Here is a 23,507-nt window from a genome sequence, read left to right on the forward strand (position 1 = left end):
TCACTGCAAATATCAAATTTAAAATTTAGTCTTATGAAGGTTAAAAGCTAAACTTTAGATATTATTCATTCTCAGTATGTAAATTGTACTTCTTAAACCTTCAACTAGTCCATTAGTAGGGTATTGGTTGAATAAACTAGAATTCATTGACATAGCCACATGACCAAGTATTATGCACCATACAAAGGAATGAGGAAGATCTTACGTACTCATTAAGGAGTGATCTCTAGATAAATTCTAAAGTAAACAATAACAACAGAGAAGGTACAAAATAGTGTAGATACTGAAACCTTTTGAGTAAGAAAGGAGGGTAATGAGAATATTCATACTCATATTTACTGATTTTTACAAAAAAAAACCTCTAAAAGGATAAACTAAAACCCATTAAAGATGGTTACCTATATAATGAGCAAGAGGTGGGGAAGGTGGTGAACAGTATGGAGCAGACAGGGATGTAAACAAGACTTCTCCAGGTAAACCTTTCTATAATTTTGACAAATGAACTATGTAAATGTTTTATTTATTCAAATATAAAATTAAAAAAGAAAAAGCAAATCCTGAAATTGAAAACAAATGAATCTAACCTAATTATCAAATCGTAACCACATACAAAAGAATTATTTTGAGTGACATTTGAACACAATACGTGGACTATATATCCTTAATTACATATATTCTTTAAGAAGAAAACTGCAAAGAACACAAACTTCCATTAGTGCTTTTATTGTTAGTAGTAACTGGTATTGTAAATTTGAAACTACTATGTATATACTATAAAACAGTACTTCTTAAAGGGTGATCCACGGAGCCCTGAGCGGGGTAGCCATGACCCTTTTAGGGGATTCAAGTTGTTAAAACTATCATCATCATAATAATAAGTTATATATATCTTTTTCATCAGGTTGACATTTGCACTGCTGGTGTATCTTGCTGTATACTTTAGTGTGATGACTGAAAGAAATGCACTTATATGAACTGCACTAGTATTTTTTCCACAAAATTCCATTTTTACTCGAAAGAATAACCAACAAACTAGAGTTATTCAGACTTGCGTATCTGGGAGACATTTTCTCAAAAATGAATGAAATAGCTTGCCACTACAAGGAAAACAAGTGATAGTATTTGTTGCCATTGGTAAAATTCAAGCTTTTAAACAAAAATTAGAATTTTGGAAAGGTTTTATCTGAAACTTCCCAATACTTAAACTTTTCAGATTAAATTAGTAGTAAAATTAACAAAAGTGATTGTTTAATATGGTATAATAACAGGTCAACGTTTGGAAGAACTGCAGAACTCAGTGAGTATTTCCAAAATGACCAATGCACAATGTTAACAATATTTCTCAGTTTTAATTTCAAATATGGTAAATACAAAGAGATGTAATCTACACAAATAAATGCTCTTTGGGATCCTCAACAATTCTTAAAGAGTATAAAGAGGTCTTTGGACCAAAAAGTTTGAGAACCAACACTGTAAGATAAAACAAATAAGTAAATATGTTAAGGTTATTAGGAATCAAGAATTTCAGTATTAAAAAAATAATAACACCAGAAGCAATGAGCTAGCTAGCACCCAAATCTTGCTTTTTAAAAACTATTAACTGCTGAAAGGATCTTTGGAGAAATGGTAATTCTAGGATTGGTGCAGGGAATTACAAGGACATCTTAAGAAAATCTTTTGTGATTAAAAAAAAAGCAAGAAAGCGCTCAAAGGCCAATGAAAGTATGTTAAAAAACACAAAAAACCCTTGGGAAACATTATTAAGAGATTTCCACTTTCAAATTTGGGATGATTTGAAATCAATCAAAAAGGATGTTTTCTTTTTGTAAATAAACATTATTTATAACATATTTTACTTTTAAACTTTATACATATTATAACTAAAAATGTAAGAAATGAATTTTATTCAACAGAGAAAGAAAAAAATTCATTTGCTATCATTCGCAGTGGTTATTACACAACTATTCCTTACTCTGAAAAATTGGTAATGAAAGGCAAAGAATTAAGCATTTACCCTGGCTTTTCAGGAAGAACTATAGTTCATCCCCAGTTGTTAAGGGAAAGCTCTTTCTTCCTGAAGAATCCCAGCTAATAAATGAATAAAGAATAAATGAATTTGAAAATCACTATTTTTCAACCTCCAATTAAATAATCGACTTAGGTAAATATTATCAATGGATGTTAAAATTGAGTGAAAGACTGGTAAACCAGATATTCTTGCAGTACCAAAGAATCCTCCCACAGAATACCTGCTAATTGCAAATGGAAAAATAAATCTTTTCAATGAAGTGATCTAGTAGTTAGCATCATAACCAAGTGATCAAATCATTTGACATAACGTGCCCCCAATATGATGAAATACACATAGACAACTCCTCTATGAGGCATTCTTGCCAAAAATGCACAACCTAATCCTAATTAAGTCTTTGATCCAAATAGGGAATCAAGCAACAAGTTAAATGATATCTCAAGGAAATAAACAAATTCCAGAAGGTGGGACAGTCTACAAAACAACCAGGTTGTGCTTAACAGCTTAAAGTGCTAATGGCATAAAAAATAAAAATAAAAAATGTAAGAAGACTACTGTAGATTAGATTCTATCAGATATTAGGCAATTTTCTTCGGTGATAATGGCTCTGTGGTTATACTATTATGAAATGTCATTATATTTGAAACTAACAGTGAAATGTTTTGGCAAAAAAGATATATAAATACCCAGAGACATATTACTATATATATCCACATATTATATGTAATTCGATAAAACAAATATAGTAAATTAATAACTAGTGAACATAGGTGGCAGCTATATGGCTATTCATTACATTCTCAATTTTTCTGTGTGAAATGTTCATACTATAAAATTAGAAGGAAAAGAATCATTCATTGGCAAATGGTGGAAGATGATAATGGTAAAAAAAAATCACTTTAAAAAATAAAAATAAGATGTGATAACTAAATAAATACTGAGTATCTACTGGCTCAAGATAATTCCAAAAAGGGAGTTATGATAGTATTTTATGAAATAGCAACACTGCTAGAATTACATACATGTTCTTCCATTTACTCCTCCCTAGAACGATGTCAAAACCAACTGTTTTAGAAGGACAAATTTGCCTATATGCATACAATTTAACACTATTCTTTCAATACCTGGAGAGAAGTCACATATTACACAGGTTCTAAACACAATTTATCAAGTAACAACTCAGTATAGTAAAAATTATCCTAGGAATTATTTATATTTCTCTAATCATGGTTTTAGCTTTCAACTCTGTTCAGAATTCCTGTGCATACTAAGGTTTGAGAACTATTAAGTCAGGAGAAAGAACAGAAATAAATGCAGTTTTCTGGACACTCAAATCATTCTGTTTTTAAGATAACTTTCAAATCTCTACCATTAAATGAGACATGAGTTAGAAAACTCCAAAGTGTTCCTGCTTCTTGTGGGATTTCTCTCATGTGTTTCAGAACTAAACCTCTTCAGTTTAATACATTTATCCATCACTACCTGAAACCTTCCTTTCCAAATCCAGGAATCAAATATATAGTGAGCAATAGTTACATATGCTTTATCTATTTTCAAGCATTCCATGGTAAGAACTTCGGATTTCAGTCTAAACGAGATAGGAACCCAGGGAGAGTTTTAAGCAGTCAAGTGACATGATCTGATCTTTGTGTTAAAAGGATGATTCTGGTTGCTGTGTTGAGAACAGCCTGGAGGAGGGGCAAAGGCAAAAATGGGAGATCAGTTAGAAGCTATGACAGTGGCTTGGATGAAGATGGTAGAGGTAAGGGTGAGAAGAACTATCAGCTTCTTGTTATATTTTATAGGCAGAACCTACAGGACATGTTCATGGGTTGGGAGTGGAGTATGAGGAAGCAAAAGAGTAAAAAACGACATCAAGGTTTTGATGTGATTAGCTGGCCAAATGGCAGTGGGAAAGGAATGATATCAGAAAGGGCAGGTTTGGGGCAGGGATGGAATCAGGAGTTCAGCACTGGCCATATTAACTTTGAGACGCATATTAGCAATATGAGTAGAAAAGTATCAAGTTGGCAAATGAATACGTAAGTCTGGAGTTCAAGGATAGGCTAAGATTGCAGATGAAGTTTTGGTAGCCCCCGAAGTTTAGGCAGAGGAGAGGTCTAAGGATAGAGCCGTGGACACTCCTATGTTTGGAGTAAGGAGAGACTAAGGAAGAACCAGCAAAGACAGCTGAGAAGGAGAGGCCACGTAAGAGGAGAACCAAGAGAATGCGGTGGTCTCGGAAGAGTGATTAACTATGTCAAATGTGGCTGAAAGATGGAGTCAGATGAGGACACAGAAATACCTGCTGGATTTGCCAACATGGAGATCACCATGTGACTTCAAAAAGAGCGATTTTGGCGGAATGGTGAGGGTCAAAAGCTTGACTGGATTCTAAAACTCAAGCTTTAAATTATTGTAAGTTCTTACTAAATTCTCATAGCTCTTTTATTAAAAAAGTCAGTATTTTACAATCATTTCACACTTCCCAATTATGGAGAACCTCTGCATCATACTAGGTATTATGAAGAAAAAGCTCATATAACAAACAAGGCAAGATATAAATTTAACAAATCACACTGTAAAGTCTTGTCCAATTATCTATACACCCAAAAGAAATGAGAAAAATAACTTTAAGAATACTATGTATAGTACCTAGAGAGGGGAAAAAGATATGGATATGAAGCAAATTTTACCATCTGGAGTGCTTTTTGAAGCCGTTAAGGATTTTTCTTGATTTTCCATTATCCTGTCAAATTCATTTAACAAGTTTCTTTTGATTGGGGGTTCTCCTAAAAAGAAATTTCCATACGTGTTTTTAAAGCAAATATTAATTATTTTATTTTTCAAAAGCCTACAGCCCATTTTTAAAAACTAAAGTACTGACTCTTGCAATATGTTAAGCAAAAAAAAAATAATTATAATTTAAATAGTGACCTATTTTGAATGACAAAATTCATTTTTCAATATCAATTTAATTTCTATTATTTTTTGACCATTTAAAATAACAATACTTTATAGAGTCTAGGGATAAACAGATGCTACCAGATGCCACACATAAGCCACTTTTTAATAAACTGGCACTGAATGTAACTCTAGGTTTACTAGCAACAAGGAAAAATTTCTTCAAATAAATTTTTTTTGGCATTAAGCTCAAGAAGAAATTTATTATATAGGTTCTTGAATTAGAGTCAGTGAGTAGGAGAAAAGATTTTTTAAATTACCAAAATTACATTAAAAAATTGGTAAAAATAATACTTCTTATTTAAAGATTCTACAAAGGCTGAGAGTAAAATTAAACCATAATTCAAGTTATGCATTTCCATGTCATATTGAGATAATATTTGATAACGAGTACTTTGCTTTTTGATGCTTTATTAAAGGGAGTGAATTTGCAGAAATTAATAAGTAAAAATGTCCATGCAAGCCTTTATAAAGTGATAGATAATAAAGAGATTTAATCGTTTAACAAGGACCTATACTGTTTAAGTAACCAGAAGCTGATTAAGCGATAATAATTATACATAATAGAAGTGAGAAAAATTCAATAGCAATGCTGTTGAGAACATTTATTAGAAGTCTGAGCTGGTTTTTTTCCTAAGCAGAAGGCCAGTGCACTTCACTATACACATGAACAAAATGTGTTCCTAAAAATAAAGCCATTATTTTCCATAAAAGAATTATGAATATCTTTAAGCAGCTACACTTCAGAACAGAAATAGTTTAAGGCACGTATCACAAACTTACTACTTTGTCCATAACATAATCTTAGTATAGAATGTGACCTGGATAACACTTGATTAAGCAAATCTATAGCCACTTGGATAACTTAAGGGCAAAAGGCACCAGGTAGAAGAAGGAACTGATTGGCTTCCGTGTCTTTCTCTATAATATGAAAGGACTGGAAAAGAAGACTTGTGATAAATCAACTATTCTGTGAGTCTATGGTTAAAAAGGAGCTAGTTACTTAGGATCATCCACTTAAAAGCTGGAGAGTTAGTTTTGGCATTTACTTTAATTGTAACTAGTCAACAGATTATTTAGGATTATTCCCAGTCAGAGATACAAATAGAAAAATAAAATCACACATTCATTTAACCTAATAGTTGAACTAAGCTGTAGATATATATTTAAAAGAGAAGTTAGAATATGGTCCAAATAGCATTAAGACCAGAATACTATTTGCTAAGGATAAGTGATTTTAGAACACTTTCTAGATGAAAAAAAAGGGAAGCAAGCCAACACCTATAACTGGAAACCAACTTTTTAAGTATATAACAGCCAGAGTGTGAACCTCTGCTGTATGTGTATGTGTGCGTATGTATGTGTATAAATATGTGTATATATTTATTCATATATGAAACCAATTAATAAGTTGTATTATGCAGAACTTATAATATGAAGACAACAGTTTCAACTTTTCTAGAGTAACTCAAACTTTTAAGAGCAATGTCTCAATAATAACTGTATTAGTAATCTCTAAAAATACATTAAGAGAATCCCAAAACATGACTTCTTGGTATACAGACTCAGAGATATCAAGAGTGAAATCACATTCCTCCAAACTACACATAAAAGTCTGAAAAAACATACTTAGTTTATAATACCTTAATTGCTATAAACTAGCAATTACTTACTATTGGTATATAAATATATACCAGGATTATTAAGGACTTAACAATTTAAAAAATGATTGGCAAACCAAAAGTTAAAAATAGATACGTACCAACTGAGACAAGAGCATCTCCTCTTCTTTTTCCAGTTCTCGAATTTAATGAAATCATTTCCTCATTGCTTTGGCAGGTAAAAAGAGAGTGTTTGGTATTACTTAGCAGTTCAGAATCTGTCAGCTCACCATCTTCCATAAAAGCTTTTGCAATCTCTACTGCTTCTGTTTCAAAACAGTTTTCTGGATCTTTGGAATAAATGGAACAAACTTCTGTATTTGTTTTCACAGGAAGATTAGTTTCCCCAATTTCCATTTTTACATTTTTAGGTAAAGCTTGTTCTTTTCCCAAAAGATGAATGTTCTCAACAAGTGATACTTTGGCTCCTAATCCCAATTGTTGTTTGTCTTGCTTAAACTGAGGCAGATATGGAGAAACTTTAACAGAGCAACTATTTTCTGAAGAACCACTTTCAATGATATATTTACTTGATAATTTAAATTCTTTACTGTAGGCTTTTTCTGTTTTGGAGTTTACAGAGTGTTCTGGGGTTCTCTTATCAATACATGAGAGAGGAAGTATTTTTAATTTGTCTTGTTCACATGTAGGTGAATGCTGATGACTACATTCAGTTCTGATTATATCAAATTCCTCTAACATTCCCTTTACTTTGCATAAGGCACTTTCAGAAACAGGAACCTGTTTACCACTTGCTGTACTAAATCCAGAGAAAGCAGATGACAGCAAATTTTGGGGTCTATGTATCATAGTATTTTCTTCTCTTGTGAACTTGTCTGAATGTTCTTTATTATTTTTAAGTGATACTTTGGAAAAGAGCTGATTGTCACCATCTTCTATCTTAGAAAATACCTGTCTTGCCTTTTGTAATGCAGCATCTGATACTTGCACAGATTTTCCACTTGCTGTGCTAAAAATCCCACATGCATTCACAGAAGCAATGGACTTGGGAAGCTTCCCCATATCAAATTTACATATATTAGAAGTTTTCAAATTAATCTGACAAGGTGATATTTCAGAAACTTTTTCCAATCCAGATATATTTTGGTTATGTTGTAAAATTTGTTCGCTTTGAATCTCAGCAAAAACTTTATTTGAACACATGCTATGTTCTTCAGTATCTGGAGAGTTAGAAAAAATAACGACCTCTGAATCATCCAATGCCTTATGAGAACTTGCCACAATTTTTGTTTGGCAAGTGCCTGATTTACTCTCAGTGTTTTGCTTAATTATCTTACTGCCGTTGTCTGTAAATCTCCCTCTCACTTTTGTTTCATGTGATGCAAAGACTATTTTACCACTTGCTGTACTGAATGCAGGTACCCCTGTCTCAAAATTATTTGAATCAGATGTGGTCACTTTAACGGCTGTATTTTTATTTTTGCATGGTGAAGAGTTAGGCACAAGTTTCTGAACACAAATATCTTCATTTACAGTTTGTGGATATGAGTTTGCTTCTCTTATAGTGGATATTACTTCAGAAAAACTAGTGTTTTTTCTGTCTTTGACATTCTTCACTACTGGCTCAATACCAGAATTATCAGTTTTACTTTTTGAGAGAGATTCTGATTTATTATATACTTCATTAGAGTGACAAAAATCAGAATGGTACAAACAGCTGTTAGACATGCTACTATTACTTAAATAAGTTGAATCTTCTTTTTCAGAGAGATGATTTTTATAGTTTCCAGTTATGATACTGTTTGAATGATTTCTACATGAAGGATTACCTACATAATCCTGAAGATATTCTTCCTCAGCAGCACTTATTTTTTCTGATTCATCATCCAATTCTCCTTCTCTAAGCCATTTTTTTGCTTCAAATAGTGAAGTCTGACTAACAGAAATTTTTCTACCACATCCTGTGTAAAATGTTAAAGCTGAATTTTCAACGTCTAAACAAGTAGATTGATTTGTATAACAAGTTGTAGGACTTTTTGCTGTTTCTTTACCTAGATTTTCATGTACTTTAACTTTCAGAGAGATATTATTTGATGTTTTGAGATATTCAGTTCGTTTGTATAAATCATCACTTAAGAGCCTGGGTGACAAGGCAATATCACTAGAAACAAGTTTTTCCTCTTCCAGAGAATTCTGCATCTCTTCATACTTTGGGGCAGTTATTTCAACTGTCTCACATCCTAATTCAAGTCCTTTACATTCCTCTCTGTCCTTTAGTGGCTTTGCCCCTCGATGGCTAAAATTAGTGATTTCACTATTACTATTTTGGTTTTGTTCATCAAAAAGATTTCTCACTTTGTCCAAAGATTCCTTCACAATTTTTACTTTTTTCCCACTAGCTGTATGAAAACCCAACATGGCAAGTTCTTTTATCTTTTCTATTTCACATTCTGATCCTTGCTGGAGAGCCAATAATTGATTTTCAGTATCAACTGGGTTTCTTTCTTTCAATATTTTGTCTTTAACCATATCTGTTTCCTCACAACTTGAAACATCAATTTTGTTGATATTTATGCCAGAAAGTAGTTCAGAATTCAAGGAATCTGAAAAGTTATGCAATTCTTTTTCTGTATATTTTTGATCAAAGAAATTTACAACTTTGTTTAATGATTCTTTGGAGAGACTGATATTTTTTCCACTTGCAGTCTGAAAGGATAAATCAAAAATGTCAAAATCTTTTATATTTTGCCCCATCTTATTTGCAGTTAACTGTTCTTTATTTGATGTATTAACATGAAATGTTTCTTCAGCTTTCACAACTTCCAAACAAGTTAAATCTGACAAACCTTCTTTAATTTGAGTGCTTCCCTCCTTCATAAACTGGCCAGGTAATTTTAGATATATGTTGTGCTGATCAATACATGGCAAGCCACTTTCATCTTCATGAATATAAACTGTATCATTTTTACTTGATTCATCACCATCAAATTCTCCTAAGTTACAAATATTTCTACTGGTATCAGTACATTTGTTATCTTCATTTTCTGCATTTCTCTTGTAATCTTCAGTATTTTCAACAAAAATGCCAGTAGTCACTTCAATACTATTTTTTAGTATTGGTTGGCATTTATTATTTTTCTCATTTAAATCTTTATCATTATAATTTTCTATCTTAAACATCGAAACAACAGAATCATTACATTTACTTAAAGAGACACGTCTTGGGTCAACTTCTGCAGAAGGTTCCTCACTAACAGTCTCAACGTCACTGAACAGTTTCATGGCTTTTTGCAGTGCTTCATTAGAAACACTCAACTTTGTGCCACGAGCAGAATAAAAACCTCTAAACTCCAAGTCATTTTTATCTGCTAAATAACCAGAAGCATTTTTGTTACAGTTGGTTTTCAACAAGCAAGCAAACTTTTGCTTACCTCTAACTATACTTTCATATTTCTTGCTGCTGTCTACCTGACTGACAGGTGGGGTATTAACTGTGGGATGATCAACATCTTTCCATTCCTCAGAAGTGGTATTCAAGACAGTCACCTGGTTTTCAGGCATTTCAAATGGATTATTCTGTATTATGTGGCGTGGTTTTCTGAACTGTGTAAATTCAAACTGACTTCCTGATTCTTCCAATATAGTAGAAAGTTCTGTAATTTCTGCCTTTTGGCTAGGTGTTAAATTATGGTTTGAATTAAAATCTTGCTTTAATGATAAAATTGGAGGAGTAGTGTGACTATTTTCACTATCAGAAACAAATGCACTACTATGCTTATTCCTAGATACAATGTTAATTGACTGTGAACCAAGCACATGAGGTTTGCTTAGTTTCTCTTGATATTCTAATGATAAGGTATTTACAATCTCAACACAAGCTAGGCTAGTAGGATAGTGTTCTTCAATATCTTTAAAGAGCATTTTACTTTTCTTAATGTTGTGTTCAGAGAGTTTTATCTCTTTGTTAGAAGCTGTTCTGAAGCCATGTCCGAAACTGTGATTTGAAATTGGATCTGAGAGTCCTGTCCATTTGTCCATGTAATCATCATTTCTGTTTGATTTCATATCTATATCCAAGGAGATGTCTGATTTTGAATCTTGACCTACAGTCATTTTTAGTTGCTGCTTTACACTATTTCTGTTTGTCTCTGTAAGATCACGGACTGTATCTAATGAATCCAAATCTTTTGTGATTGATACTTCGGCTGCTTGTTTGTCATCTATGTTTGTACACACTACCATGGTAGAGTTCTTGATAATAGGTTCTTCTACACAACTGAGGTCTGCTTCATGAAGTTCCTTAGTATTTTCTAAAGCAGGAATATTCCTTTCATTAGCTATTTGAAAGACAAAACTATTCTTATTGTCAGGGAAAAGTTCTTCAGAATTTGGATTGACAGTTATTTTTGAAATTAAAGTAGTTTCTTCTTGTTTTTTTTTGATTATTGTGAGATTTGTATTTTGGCTGAATTGTGCCTTCATAGAAGATGATGCTACTGTTATGTATTTTTCAGGTGACAACAGCTCAGCTTTTTCAGAATTTTCATTTAAAACACCTATTTCTTGATTCTTTTCCATTGGAATACTTTTGGTGAATTCAAAATCAGTTTCACAATTCTTAAATTTTAGTTTCTCTGACATTTTATATGATTCTTTTCTTCCAGAAATCACAACTAGGTTTGATGGAGGATCCTTGGAGCTAGGAGTTAAAATGCTGGTATTATCATGGTCATACAAAAAGCTTTCCTGGAATTGAAAGCAAGTATCACTACATTCCACTTCTGAATGTGGCATTCCAGGGTGACATACTGCAGGCAAGACCTTTTCTTTTGTATCTGAAACTCTTTGGCCTTTTGAATCATCTTCACAATGTTTTTCTTGCAAGCATGACAGACAGTCAGTTTCTGTGGTTATAAATGACTGCAGTTTTTCTTTATTAATTTTTGCTTCTTTACAATCAAGATCCTGAGATATTATTTTATTATTGGAAGAACTGCTTTCATTATTGGAACACCTTCTCAGAACTGTCCCAGAAGAGCTGGTTAAAGATAAAGTTGGTTCTTCAGAATCATTCTGTAAACAGTTTTTTTTGACAGAAGAATGCAATAAACCTAAGTGTAAAGACACAAAGTGACAAAATAAAATTAAACTACTATCAATCACATTCACTAAATATTTCCCACTAAGTTAAAAAGGTAGTATCTGAAACAAGAAATTCATGAAAAGTAATGAATGTCAGGTTTAAAATAGAAAAAATTGTAAATATTCTCTATTTTAAAGTTATGGCATTTTCCAACTAAAGATAAATAGGACCTACAATTTTTTTTTGTAACATGTATCAACTTAATCAAAATTAGTATGTAGATAAAGAAAGCAGTTAGCTACCATAAGTAAAATTCAGAGTAATTTTATTGGAAAAAATTCATCGTTAATATTGGTGTAAGAGGAGATAGAAAAGTAAGGCAAAGGGAAAGAACTAGAAAACCAACCATTTCTTTCAGTTAATTCAGTCTTTCATATAGAAGAAAAACAAAAATATCAACTTTTAAAAGCAGGTTCTACATATGAAAGGCCTAAAAGATGACCTAATCTCAATTATAAAGGCAAATGAATTAAACTGCTCTGTTCAGTTAATTTTATCAACCCTCTGAATTTCCTCCTAATAAGTCAAAATTATTAATCTCTATTTAATAAGCAACTACTGCTACATATTTGTTCCACTGGTATATATCTGATATATTCAGCATCAAACATTTTTCTCTGGAAATTGACCCAAATCTCAAACAGTTCCTCTGTGCTCCAGTTCCATTAAATCTATTATTCACTGAGATATTACCACCCACTAAAATCTTTCCATAGGGAGATAAAACCACCTTATTTACTTATTTACTGAGGAAGACTGGCCCTGAGCTAACAACTGTGCCAGTCTTCCTCTATTTTGTATGTGGGACGCCGCCTTAGCATGGCTTGGTGAGTGGTGTGTAGGTCTACGCATAGGATCTGAACCCCAGGTCACCGAAGCAGAGCATGCAAACCTAACCACTATCCCACTAGGCAGGCCCCTAAAATCACCTTTTTAACATACTGCTTAGCTACTTATAAATGAATCACTACTCAAATAAAAAATGAATTTCACTGTGCACACTCTGGACTCCCAGATATATTGTAACAACTCTAAGCAATCTCTAGATTTAAGAAAACTATGTAACAACAAAATCACTACTTTATTTTAGGAGTGGCTTATAATAAACTTAGCTAGCAATTAGCTTTTTTTCCTATTTTTTTACATGCTTTAGAGAAAATACGTAATAAAATACCACAACATATTTACAGAATTACCCAGTTTCCATGTCCAGTCATGCAACATATAATGACATTTGGGTCAATAATGGACTGCATATATGACAGTGGTTCCAGAAGATTAGTACCATATACTCTAGGGGTGTACTAGTCTATACCACCTAGGTTTGTGTAGCTACACTCTATGATGTTTGCACAATGACAAACTTGCCTAACGACAAATTTCTCAGAATGTATCCCCATCATTAAGCAGCAGATGACTGTAATAGACACTAAAAATTAAGCAGGAATTAAACACGCTGTTTCAAGAGTGATGATCATACATGTATTACGCAAACTGATCCAACGAGTTTGAACATGGGTAATCAAAGGCCTAAACAATAATGTACGTAGACACTGCCTGATATTGAATACAAACAGTCTCCAACTTATGATGGTTCAACTTATCGATTTTTCAACTTTATGATGGTGGGAAAGCTATATGCATTCAGTAGAAACCATACTTCAAATTTTGATCTCTTCCCAGGCTAATGATTTGCAGTATGATACTTTCTCATGATGCTGGGGAGGCACCAGTGAGCTGCAGCTCCCAGTCAGCAACATGATCATGAAGGTAAACAACCATTCTGTACTGACATAATCATATTTTTTCACTTTCAAGACAGTATTCAATTAATTACATGAAATATTCAACACTTTATTATAAAATAGACTTTGTATTAGATGATTTTGCCCAACTGTAGGCTAATGTAAGTATTCTGAGGAAGTTTAAGGTAGGCTAGGCTAAGCTATGATGTTTGGTTAGGCGTATCAAACGCATTTTCAACAACGTATTTTCAACTTATGATGGGTTTATTGGAACATTAACTCCACCGTAAGTTGAGGAAGATCTGTACAAGATATAGAGGTTTAAAAAAACCAAAAAAACTACAGTACCAAAGCAGGCAGTATGTTTTTAAAAAAGATTAAGAAAGATTCACATACTCAAATAAGAGAACTTACCCCTATCCATAAAACTATATGCACCATTCACTCACACACACACACAAGGTACCTGAATCAGAATTTATAAATGTAACCGGTGTTTCAAAAGTGTTCGCTTCCAATTGGGTTGAACAGTTAGTTGGCCCTGATTCTTGGTCTTTCTGTATTTTTAGTCCTTGATAAGATATTTCATCACTTATAGTGTAAATAAACTTTTTTGGTTTTTTTTTCAAAGTTGATATTAAACCTGCATTCTTCAAAGCTATAGAAGTATGTTTGATGGTTGCTGGCCAGCTTCCATGATCAACTGAACTTGTACATAAAGGATCCTCTTTCTGTGAATAAAGAGTATTTATTTCCAATCCACTTTCAGAGGCTTCAGGTTTTTCTTTAAAGTTTGGATCAGTCATATTATTTGAGAAAACTGCACTGAACGTCTCTTCAGGTATTTCTCTTACCCTGAATATAGACTTTTTGATATCCTGAAGTGAAGAAGCTATTAGAGAAGTTTCAGATATTGCTTGCTTTACCACAAGAATGGAGTCTTCATGAGATTCAAGACACTGCCCTTCATCTCTCTTATTTATCACTGTTTCCTCATTCAATTTCTTCTCTGTTTTTGGTACACATGAAATACGTGGCACAGAATTTTCCAAAGTAATAAGGTTGGTACATTCTTTCTCTGTGCCTATGATGTCTTTTTCTGAATTATTTTGGTCACAAGAAGAAATATGCAGTAGGGGTATTTTCTCCATCTGGGTTCCATTTAGACCTGAGAGGGTTAGCTGAGACCACCCAGAGACTGAAGATGGTACAACCTCCTTGGAGATTTTGTGACTTACATTCCCAAAGGGCTTCTGATTTGTTACACTTGCATCTAATGGATCACTGTCATTTGGTTCCATTTCAAATACAAATGAATGTTTATTTTCTTTCATTTGTTTTTTAACTTCTTCAAATTCATCAGTTTCTGTTTCATTGAAAATATTTTTCCTACTCTTGCCAATTTTTCTTTTTTGTAGACTTCTCGTTTTATATTTAGAAACACATAATGAAAAACTATCTTCTTCAGAAATATCTGCAACTGTTTCATGCACTTTATCTTGTAGGACATTTGGCGTTGACTCTCCAAAATGGTCTTTGCAGCTATTTACTTTACCAAATGAATTCCTTAACATTTCTCTCAATTCTGTTAAAATTTAAAACAGAAGCGTATTAGTAACATTTTATAATATAACCACATAATTTATAATATTCTCACAACCCTTTTCAGAGAAATAGTATATACTAAATAATACATAATTTAGTATTTAAAGGGTAATTCTGAGTGCTAGCTACTTTTTGGGGGGTTTGGGTTGGGGGATGCCACCCCTTCCCCTGTTCTGGTAAAGAATGACTCCAATGTACCCAAAGCCTTTTATTCATACTCCAATTCCTAATAATCTTTCTTTACCAGCTCTACACAATTAAAACCCACCCAATCTTACTGTACATACACAATTTAATATTCTAAGATTTATCAAACCAGATGTTCCAAATTAATTTTGTGGCCCTACAACAACTGAGAGTAAAATTTGATTTTATACATGCACACACAGATATCCAATCCTGCACATTTATATAGACATACACATATACTAAGAAAAATGCACTATTCCAAACACTTGATAACTTTTGGTATATCTGTAAACATCTTTACTTTCTAATTAGAAAATAAGGCCTTCATATTTTGTTAATTCTAAGTCTTATTCTTCATCTTGGTAAGTTTTGAATAACAGGTTTTGTTTTGTTTTTGTGTCACAATAGCATCTTGAATAGTATTGTCTTAGCATGATGTTTAAACATTTTTTTGCCTCAATCAAGTTAGTTTCTACCCTCAATACCTTCAGTAATCAATAAAGGAAAAACAACGTGTTTTCTCTTTAGGGAAAGCGGAGCAATACTTAAATGATGTCAGTTAAAAACAGCAGTTCAATTAAACAGAAGGACTTACCATGACTTTTAGCTTCTCTTTGATTTTTGTTTTCCTTGTCTGGCCCAGAAGGATTAACTCTATCATTTTTATTCAGACTTCCATCATGGTTAGAAAAATAGCTTTTCAAAATCTGCAAAAGTTACATTTTAACATTACTAGTAGAAAAACTCTCACTATGCAAAGATATATTCAACTTATTCTTAAAGAGAGACAGCAGATTTCATAGGAAGTCAAAGAAACTCACATTTGGAAACAGGTTTAGGGATTTTCTCAAAGGCTAAGTCATGAATTAGGGAATTAAAAATGCAAGATAAAAAACTTTTCAAGGCATTCTAAAATTATAAGCAATTGCAACAGGATATCAATTTGTCATATTTACTTACAGAAGCAGTATCATTAGGAAATACTGTTGCAGATGTTTCCTCATCTCTGGCTGTAAAAAAAAAAAATTCAATCTACCTGCACTGCTTATACATCATACACTAAAGTTAATGCAAAAACTTAGGTATTTTTTGGTCAGACATCAAAGACACACACACTGTTAGATTAAATGACACATCTGAAATAAACGACACCTTTGAAACATAATGAATTGACCCAAATGTTGAGTGAAAAATCAATCAACATAGTGAATAAGCTATACTCACTACCTTAGTACAATTCACAAGGTAATAAGAAACTATGGTTTGGTAATACTGACTTTCAAGTAATACTGTACACAAAGACTTGGAAAATCTGATGAAGCTGTGAAGTCATGACTTAAAAGCTAAAATTTGTACACTTTAGCACTCATTTAGATAATAATACAAAGGCAAATTCTATGTTAAACACTTCTTACTTTTCAACATGCTTTTACCTATATTATTTCATCTGAGCAGCAAAAGAAGAAAGTTAAATTCTCAGCTAAAGAGGAATCAAAATGAAATGTATTTTTGTTAGAATATACACAAACAATCTTGGTTTGCATATAAATTAATTTGACTCCTACAGAATACCATTTAATGTACTTACGGTTTATCCCCATCTACACTAAACACAAAATTATTCTGAACTACTAACACACATATCAAAGATAGTATTATCTAATCTAATTACTATCTAATTATCTTTTCATATTTTCTTTTTAACAGAAGCATTGGAGACAACAATTTATCAATATCATCTACCTTCTTATATAATACACATTTGGTAGTATTACCTATGAGCACAGTAGAACTAAGAGTTGGTGGTGTGGCTAAAGAACTTGACCAAGACATATCAGGATCCACCTCAGCTCCTAGACTTTCAGAAATACGTTTTGGTGTCTGACCCTGGAAATAAAGAAAACAGTTCATCTATTTCATAAAAATGCACTGATGATTATTTTTTCATTCACTTATTTTTTCATTTATCATTTACTAAATGCCTATATGAGACCGTAGGTACATATCTATAAATCACAAGGCAAGGGTATGACACTGTTGTCAAATTCTCAATTACTACACAATAAAAACAAACTAGGCAGAATACTTACCTTCATAAGCTTCGGTGTATGAAATAAACTTCCACATACCACTGGGGGTAAAACAAGGGAAAAATTACTAAATTTTATGCTTATTAAAATTTAGAGTATTTTAAAAATAAAAAGTCTCATTTTTAGTCATACCCAACTTTTCTCTTTGTGGTGTTACATGTGTACATCGTAGAACAAGAGGACTAAAACAAAACAAAACAAATCCCTCAGATTATTCAAAAGATAACAAATGGCAAAAAATACCCAAAAAAACAATCGCATTGAGAAAAAGGATTCTCAGTCATATCAGTTATTAGAATTATACTACTTTGTAATACTTACATTACTTTTTAAAAGTAAATATTTCATGAAAAATTAATGACTAAATTGTCTAAAACGCTCATTTAAACTAATATACAAACAAATATATCTAAATATAGTAATAAGATATAAAATAAATTTCATGTTAAGAATTATATAGTTTGAATTTAAAAATTATGTAAAGTGAATCCATAATATTCAAAGTCCACTATTTTAAACGGACATTTCAAGGACATTGCTTTTCATCATTAACAGTTTTGTTATTTAAAAATTTCATAGAATATACAAAAAAACAGTGAATTCAACATTATAGCATAAACAAAATGTAAAAATTATTGTATTAAAGGACTCAACCTGAAAGATTATTTAAAAATAGAAGATGCTCTACAAGGCTCTCAGCCAAAATATTAGCACGAAAATCAGATGTATTTCTATAAAACAAACATGATATGTAGGAAAATGTTTCATTTAAATATTTTAATACAATAACTTCATCATACCTTTCACTAAGACAAGAATTTAGAGGTGGGCTGGTAACATCATTTGCTTGATCCATTTTAGCCTTCATTGTGCAACAACTTTTAGGTTTACTACTGGTACCATCCTTTCCTGAAACAGTATAATAATTCAGTGAGGATGTATATGGTCTGGACTATGAATTTCCATTCTCTGGAAGTATTCAAAAACAAAGTCTCATCTATAGCGGGGAAAAAGAATGTATGGGGGGGCTTCAGTCTGAACTGGTTTCTCAGTTTGCTGATTCCTACCAAAAAGGGACGTCTCAAATGATGTCTGCCCCCATTCAAAAACCATATTAAGTATATCATATGAATAAGACACTTTGGGTAATACAATTCAGTATAGAACTTTAACCTCAAGAAGTTCATAATATAGTAGGGGAAATTTTTTGAAATGTACACAAGTGGAATACAAAGTAGAATGTGATATGTCCTATTATTAAATTACACACAGTACTATGACATCACGAAGAGTAAGACCAAAGGAAAACATATTTACTGAAAAGCTACCAAGGTACCAAATCTGACTATACCATTATCCTCCACTGAAAACCTTTCAAGGTGTTGTTCTCAAGATCAAGTTCAAACTCCTTAACAAAACTCCCTAGTAACAAGGCCTTTCACAACCTGACTTCTTAATGTCTATGATGACATTCTTTCACACTCTTTTTAGCCATACCCAGCCACGTGCATATGCTACAAGAATGCTCTCTTTAATTCTAGGCCTTTGTACAAACTGTTTCTTTCTCTCTCTTTATTTTTCTTGATCTGGAACATCCTCATTCAGGCTTCCATTTTGAAACTACCTCCTTCAGAAAACTTTAGTGGTTTCTAAGGTGAGATTAAGTGACTGCCCCTCCTGTATGTTCCCTGTAGAGTTTATCATATTCTGATCCTGTTCCCCTTATTAGACTGTGACCTTCTTGAAGTAGAGATCTTGTTTTGTGTATCATTGCATCTACAGTAATTGCCTGACACATTATAGTCACTCCATAAATACTGGCTGAATGAATTAGCAATGATTAGAAAAATGGGTTGTAAATAGCAACACATAATACTTCTGTTCCTGTTGAACACATCTAATTTCTAAGATAATAATGCTCAGACAGGGTTTCTAAAGCTACATGTGGCTCTGTCAAATCCATTTTACAGTTTTTCAACATTCCGATTTTCTGCATCACAAATTTGGCATTCAAAGAACTTATTATTACTTTAAAAAATTGCTTTTAAAAATAGTTGCTTTAACTGATCCTATAATCTCTAACTTAGAGAAGCTTTGGGGAAAATAAGCTGTATCAATGTTAACAAAATAAAGCAAACACCAGATTGAAAACTATTTGTAACAGCATAGACAAAACATTGTGTTATATTCTCAAGTAACAGGGAACAGACATAATCACTAATAAGCCATATGTATAACTTAAAAACCTCACTTCAACAAAATATCCAACCTCCTTCTCTAAGGAGACTTTTCGTTAAAGACACTAAAAAGTAGCCAAAGCCTATGTTTTGAAATTTCACCTTTTCCCTGTTTACTTTAACAAAGATCCTAATCAGGGGGAAAAACAAAAGGGCTTACAAAATAAACCAAACAATAGGATACCACTACTCATCTACTAGAATGGCTAAAATCCAAAACATAGACAATAACAAATGCAGATGAGGATGTAGAGCAAGAGAAACTCTCATTCATTGCTGGTGGAAATGCAAAATGGTACAGCCACTTTGGAAGACAGTCGGCAGTTTCTTACAAAATTAGACATACTCCTACCATACAATCCAGCAAACGTGCTCTATATTTACGCAAAGAGTTGAAAATTTAGGTCCACACAAAAACCTGCATAAAATGTTTATAGCAGCTTTACTCATAATTGCCAAAACTTGGAAGCAAGGAAGATGTCCTTCAACAGGTGAATGGATACACTGGTACATCCATACAATAGAGCATTATTCAGTGATAAGAAATGAGTTATCAAGTCATGAAAAGACATGGAGGAACCTTATATTGCTAAGTGAAAGAGCGTCTGAAAATGCTACAAACTGCATGAGTCCAACTATATGACATTCTGGAGAAGACAACAGTATAGATAGTAAAAGATCAGTGGCTACAAGGGATTCAGAGGGAAGGAGGGGTGCAGAGGTGGAGCACAGGCTATTTTTAGAGCAGTGAAACTATTCTGTATGATACAGAATTGCAGTCCAAAACTCAACTCAATTTTTTTCATCCTTTCAAACCTTTTCCCTCTCAAACCTGCTTTTTCTCCAGTGCTTACAATTTCTACAAATGTCATCACTATATTCTAAGTTACTCATGCACTAAACCTGTGATTTGATCCTTTCTTTTGAATTCTCCATATATACATTTGTCAAAATCCATAGACTTGTGCAAAGAATGAAACCTAAACAAAAGACTTTAGTTAATAATAAAGTTTCAATATTGGCTCAGCAATGAAAAGAAACCTAACTATAAAAAAGAAAAAGAAAAAAAAATGAACTGGGCAGAAACAAGTTCATATCCTAACAAACACTTCCCAAATAACTTGAGAATCTCATAAATAAGCTGAATAATGATAAGATAAACTCATATAATTTTATGCAAAAGGAAGGACTCTTGAGAAGCAGAAATAGCACATTTCCTCATGGAACTTTAGCAATAAATCTTTATTTATTTAAAGATTTTTTTCTTTTCCTTCTTCTCCCCAAAGCCCCCGGGGAACATAGTTGTATATTCTTCATTGTGGGTCCTTCTACTTGTGGCATGTGGGACGCCACCTCAGTGTGGTTTGATGAGCAGTGCCATGTCCGCGCCCAGGATTCGAACCAACGAAACACTGGGCCGCCTGCAACGGAGCGCGCAAACTCAACCACTCGGTCACGGGGCTAGCCCCAGCAGTAATTCTTTTTTTTAAAAATAATATATTAGATGTTAGAACTGAACAAAGTAGGTTAAAAAACAGCGTAAGTCTACACTCAGATTTCAATAAATTTAAAGTTTTAGATTTAAAAGCAAAAGGTCTCAGGAGACTACAGTCAACAGAATTGTTTATGTAGTATAACCTTAAAAAAGTTAACTCCTCTACAATGACTCCAGACTGGCCTTATTCATTCATTCCTATCCTTCCCTGGTCATAGATAGACCAATTCCAGCAGGTTACAATTAGAGGATAAACCACTGACAAGGTATGTCTTTCAAGATTCAGTAGACTCAGCATAAACTGGTTTACGGAGCTTTTCCTGACCACTTTAAGACAGATGGCTGCTTCCCTTACTATGCCCACAACATGGCACTTTGTACATGCTCCTGTTATAACATATACCACCACCAGTATATTTACTTATATATTTTCTCCCAAACAAGACTATGTTCCTAGAGGTCAAAGGCCATCACACTCATGTTCATACCCTTAACGCCTAGCAAGTTTTGCCAAGCACCAAGTAAGCATGGAATATTTATTGAATGGATGATTCCTCTTTATGTGTTCTCTTCTATATTTCACCTGCTAAATACTTCCTCAGGCTCTATCCTAGGCCTCATCATAATCAATTTGTTCACCATGTATGGTGACCTTATCACTTTTCAGATAGTCGATTCCTATAGCCTTCTCTCCTGCCTATATTCTCTTTCTAGTTTCAGTCTTGTATTCCCAAAGCCTTCAGGACATCTCCACCTTAATATCTCATTACTCTCTCAAATTGCAGTCCAAAACTCAACTCAATTTTTTTCATCCTTTCAAACCTTTTCCCTCTCAAACCTGCTTTTTCTCCAGTGCTTACAATTTCTACAAATGTCATCACTATATTCTAAGTTACTCATGCACTAAACCTGTGATTTGATCCTTTCTTTTGAATTCTCCATATATAGGCTATTGCAGGCTCCTATAGTTTCTACCTTCTATATCCACTTTCATTATCATGACTCTAATCAGGCACTTGCCCTCTATCACCTGCATGATCACAGGTCTCCCAACTTGTCTCCCTGCCTCCAGTCTTCCCTTTGCATAAGAATTACCCAGAGTTTAAAATGTACATTGACGGGCTCCATTTCCAGAGATTCTAATTTAATAGATTCAGATTAGGGCCTAGAATCTTCCCTTTCAATCAGCAGTTCAGGAGATTCTGATGGTCCAGGGGCCACATTTGAAAAACACATCTCCAAAGATTGCTGCTAGATTATTAGGTTTTCTGAAGCAAAATAAATATTCATTTATTCTACAAATATTTCCTGAATACTCGCTATGTCTGCCACTTGGTATCCACTAACATACAAGAAAATCTTTGCCCATTACCTATATTCCCCTTGTATGTGAATTTTCCAATACCAAGAATTTCCTCTTTCATAGCACTTATCGCACTATAGTTGCGTTTTTAAGTCTCCTTCACTCAAAGCTAAATGAGTGCAACAGGGACTACTTCCTAGAAGCAGATAGATAAGTCGAGATCTGAAAGATAAGTCCAAACTAGTTGGACAAAAAAGTAGGAAGAAGTAAGTTTTGGGCAAAGGCAACAATGCGTAAGGAACCACAGAGCATGGTGGTTCCAAAAAGAAATTCAGTATGAAAGAACAGTAAATTGAAGGTGGTCAGGAGGGGGATTATGCCAAGATGAGGCAAGAGTTAATGAAAGACCAATTCTAAAGGACCTTACAAACCATATTAAGGAGTCTGGATTTTATCATGAGGGTAAGGGGAGGTAATCCAAGCTTTGAAGCAGGAAGTAGAATGACCAAATCTGCATGTGATTTCTCTGCTCAACAATCTATCAAATAAATTAAATTCCTTTAGCCTGGCATTCAATGCCTCCCTCTAACCTGCTCTCTTTAGCCCTAGGTTGTTTACTGGTCCCTCTCAGACATGTAATACTCCAAACAATCTGAATTACCCGTTATTCTCTTAACAAACTACATATTCTTCCTCATGTCTTCCCCTCTGTCTAGAACACTGTCGCTCTACTCCATGTGCAAATTTCTGAATTTCAGCCATCCTTCAAGGTTTAATTCAAACGAGTCATTCCCTAATTCCTCCCAATACTATTTATGCTCTCCTTCTTCGTGCAACTCTCACTGTACTTTTTGCACTTTTCTTTTGGCATGTACCACATTTAATCTCAGACTATGCTTTACCTATATACTGTTAATTCCCCTTACTTGAGAGTAACACTCTAAAAAAAGGACGAGTATGTTACTTAAATCAAGTAGGTAATAAATATTTGAACGAATGAATGCATAATCTTATTGCATGATTGACTGGAAATATCTGGCACATGGGCCAGGGAAACTGATACAAAATCAAAAGATATTTATAGC

General features: G+C 33.3%; 1 protein-coding gene across 5 annotated transcripts in view; it reads right to left on the bottom strand.

The window, feature by feature from the left end:
* Positions 1-23,507, bottom strand: part of BRCA2 (BRCA2 DNA repair associated) — a 64,623-nt gene that overhangs the window by 37,495 nt on the left and 3,621 nt on the right. For all 5 annotated transcript variants that reach the window (XR_006889054.1, XM_046664259.1, XM_046664258.1 and 2 more), the window contains exons 4-12: positions 18,188-18,296; positions 17,520-17,569; positions 17,388-17,428; positions 17,073-17,184; positions 16,258-16,307; positions 15,893-16,004; positions 13,970-15,088; positions 6,756-11,726; positions 4,726-4,821 (exon numbers count right to left, since the gene is read on the bottom strand). Coding sequence is in view for 4 of the 5 variants with exons in the window: in XM_046664259.1 (XP_046520215.1) it covers positions 4,726-4,821; positions 6,756-11,726; positions 13,970-15,088; positions 15,893-16,004; positions 16,258-16,307; positions 17,073-17,184; positions 17,388-17,428; positions 17,520-17,569; positions 18,188-18,296 (6,660 nt within the window). In the remaining variant the exon portion in view is untranslated. The remainder of the gene's footprint in view (positions 1-4,725; positions 4,822-6,755; positions 11,727-13,969; positions 15,089-15,892; positions 16,005-16,257; positions 16,308-17,072; positions 17,185-17,387; positions 17,429-17,519; positions 17,570-18,187; positions 18,297-23,507) is intronic.

This window comes from Equus quagga, chromosome 6 (assembly GCF_021613505.1).
Source record: "Equus quagga isolate Etosha38 chromosome 6, UCLA_HA_Equagga_1.0, whole genome shotgun sequence".
Lineage (NCBI taxonomy): Eukaryota > Metazoa > Chordata > Mammalia > Perissodactyla > Equidae > Equus > Equus quagga.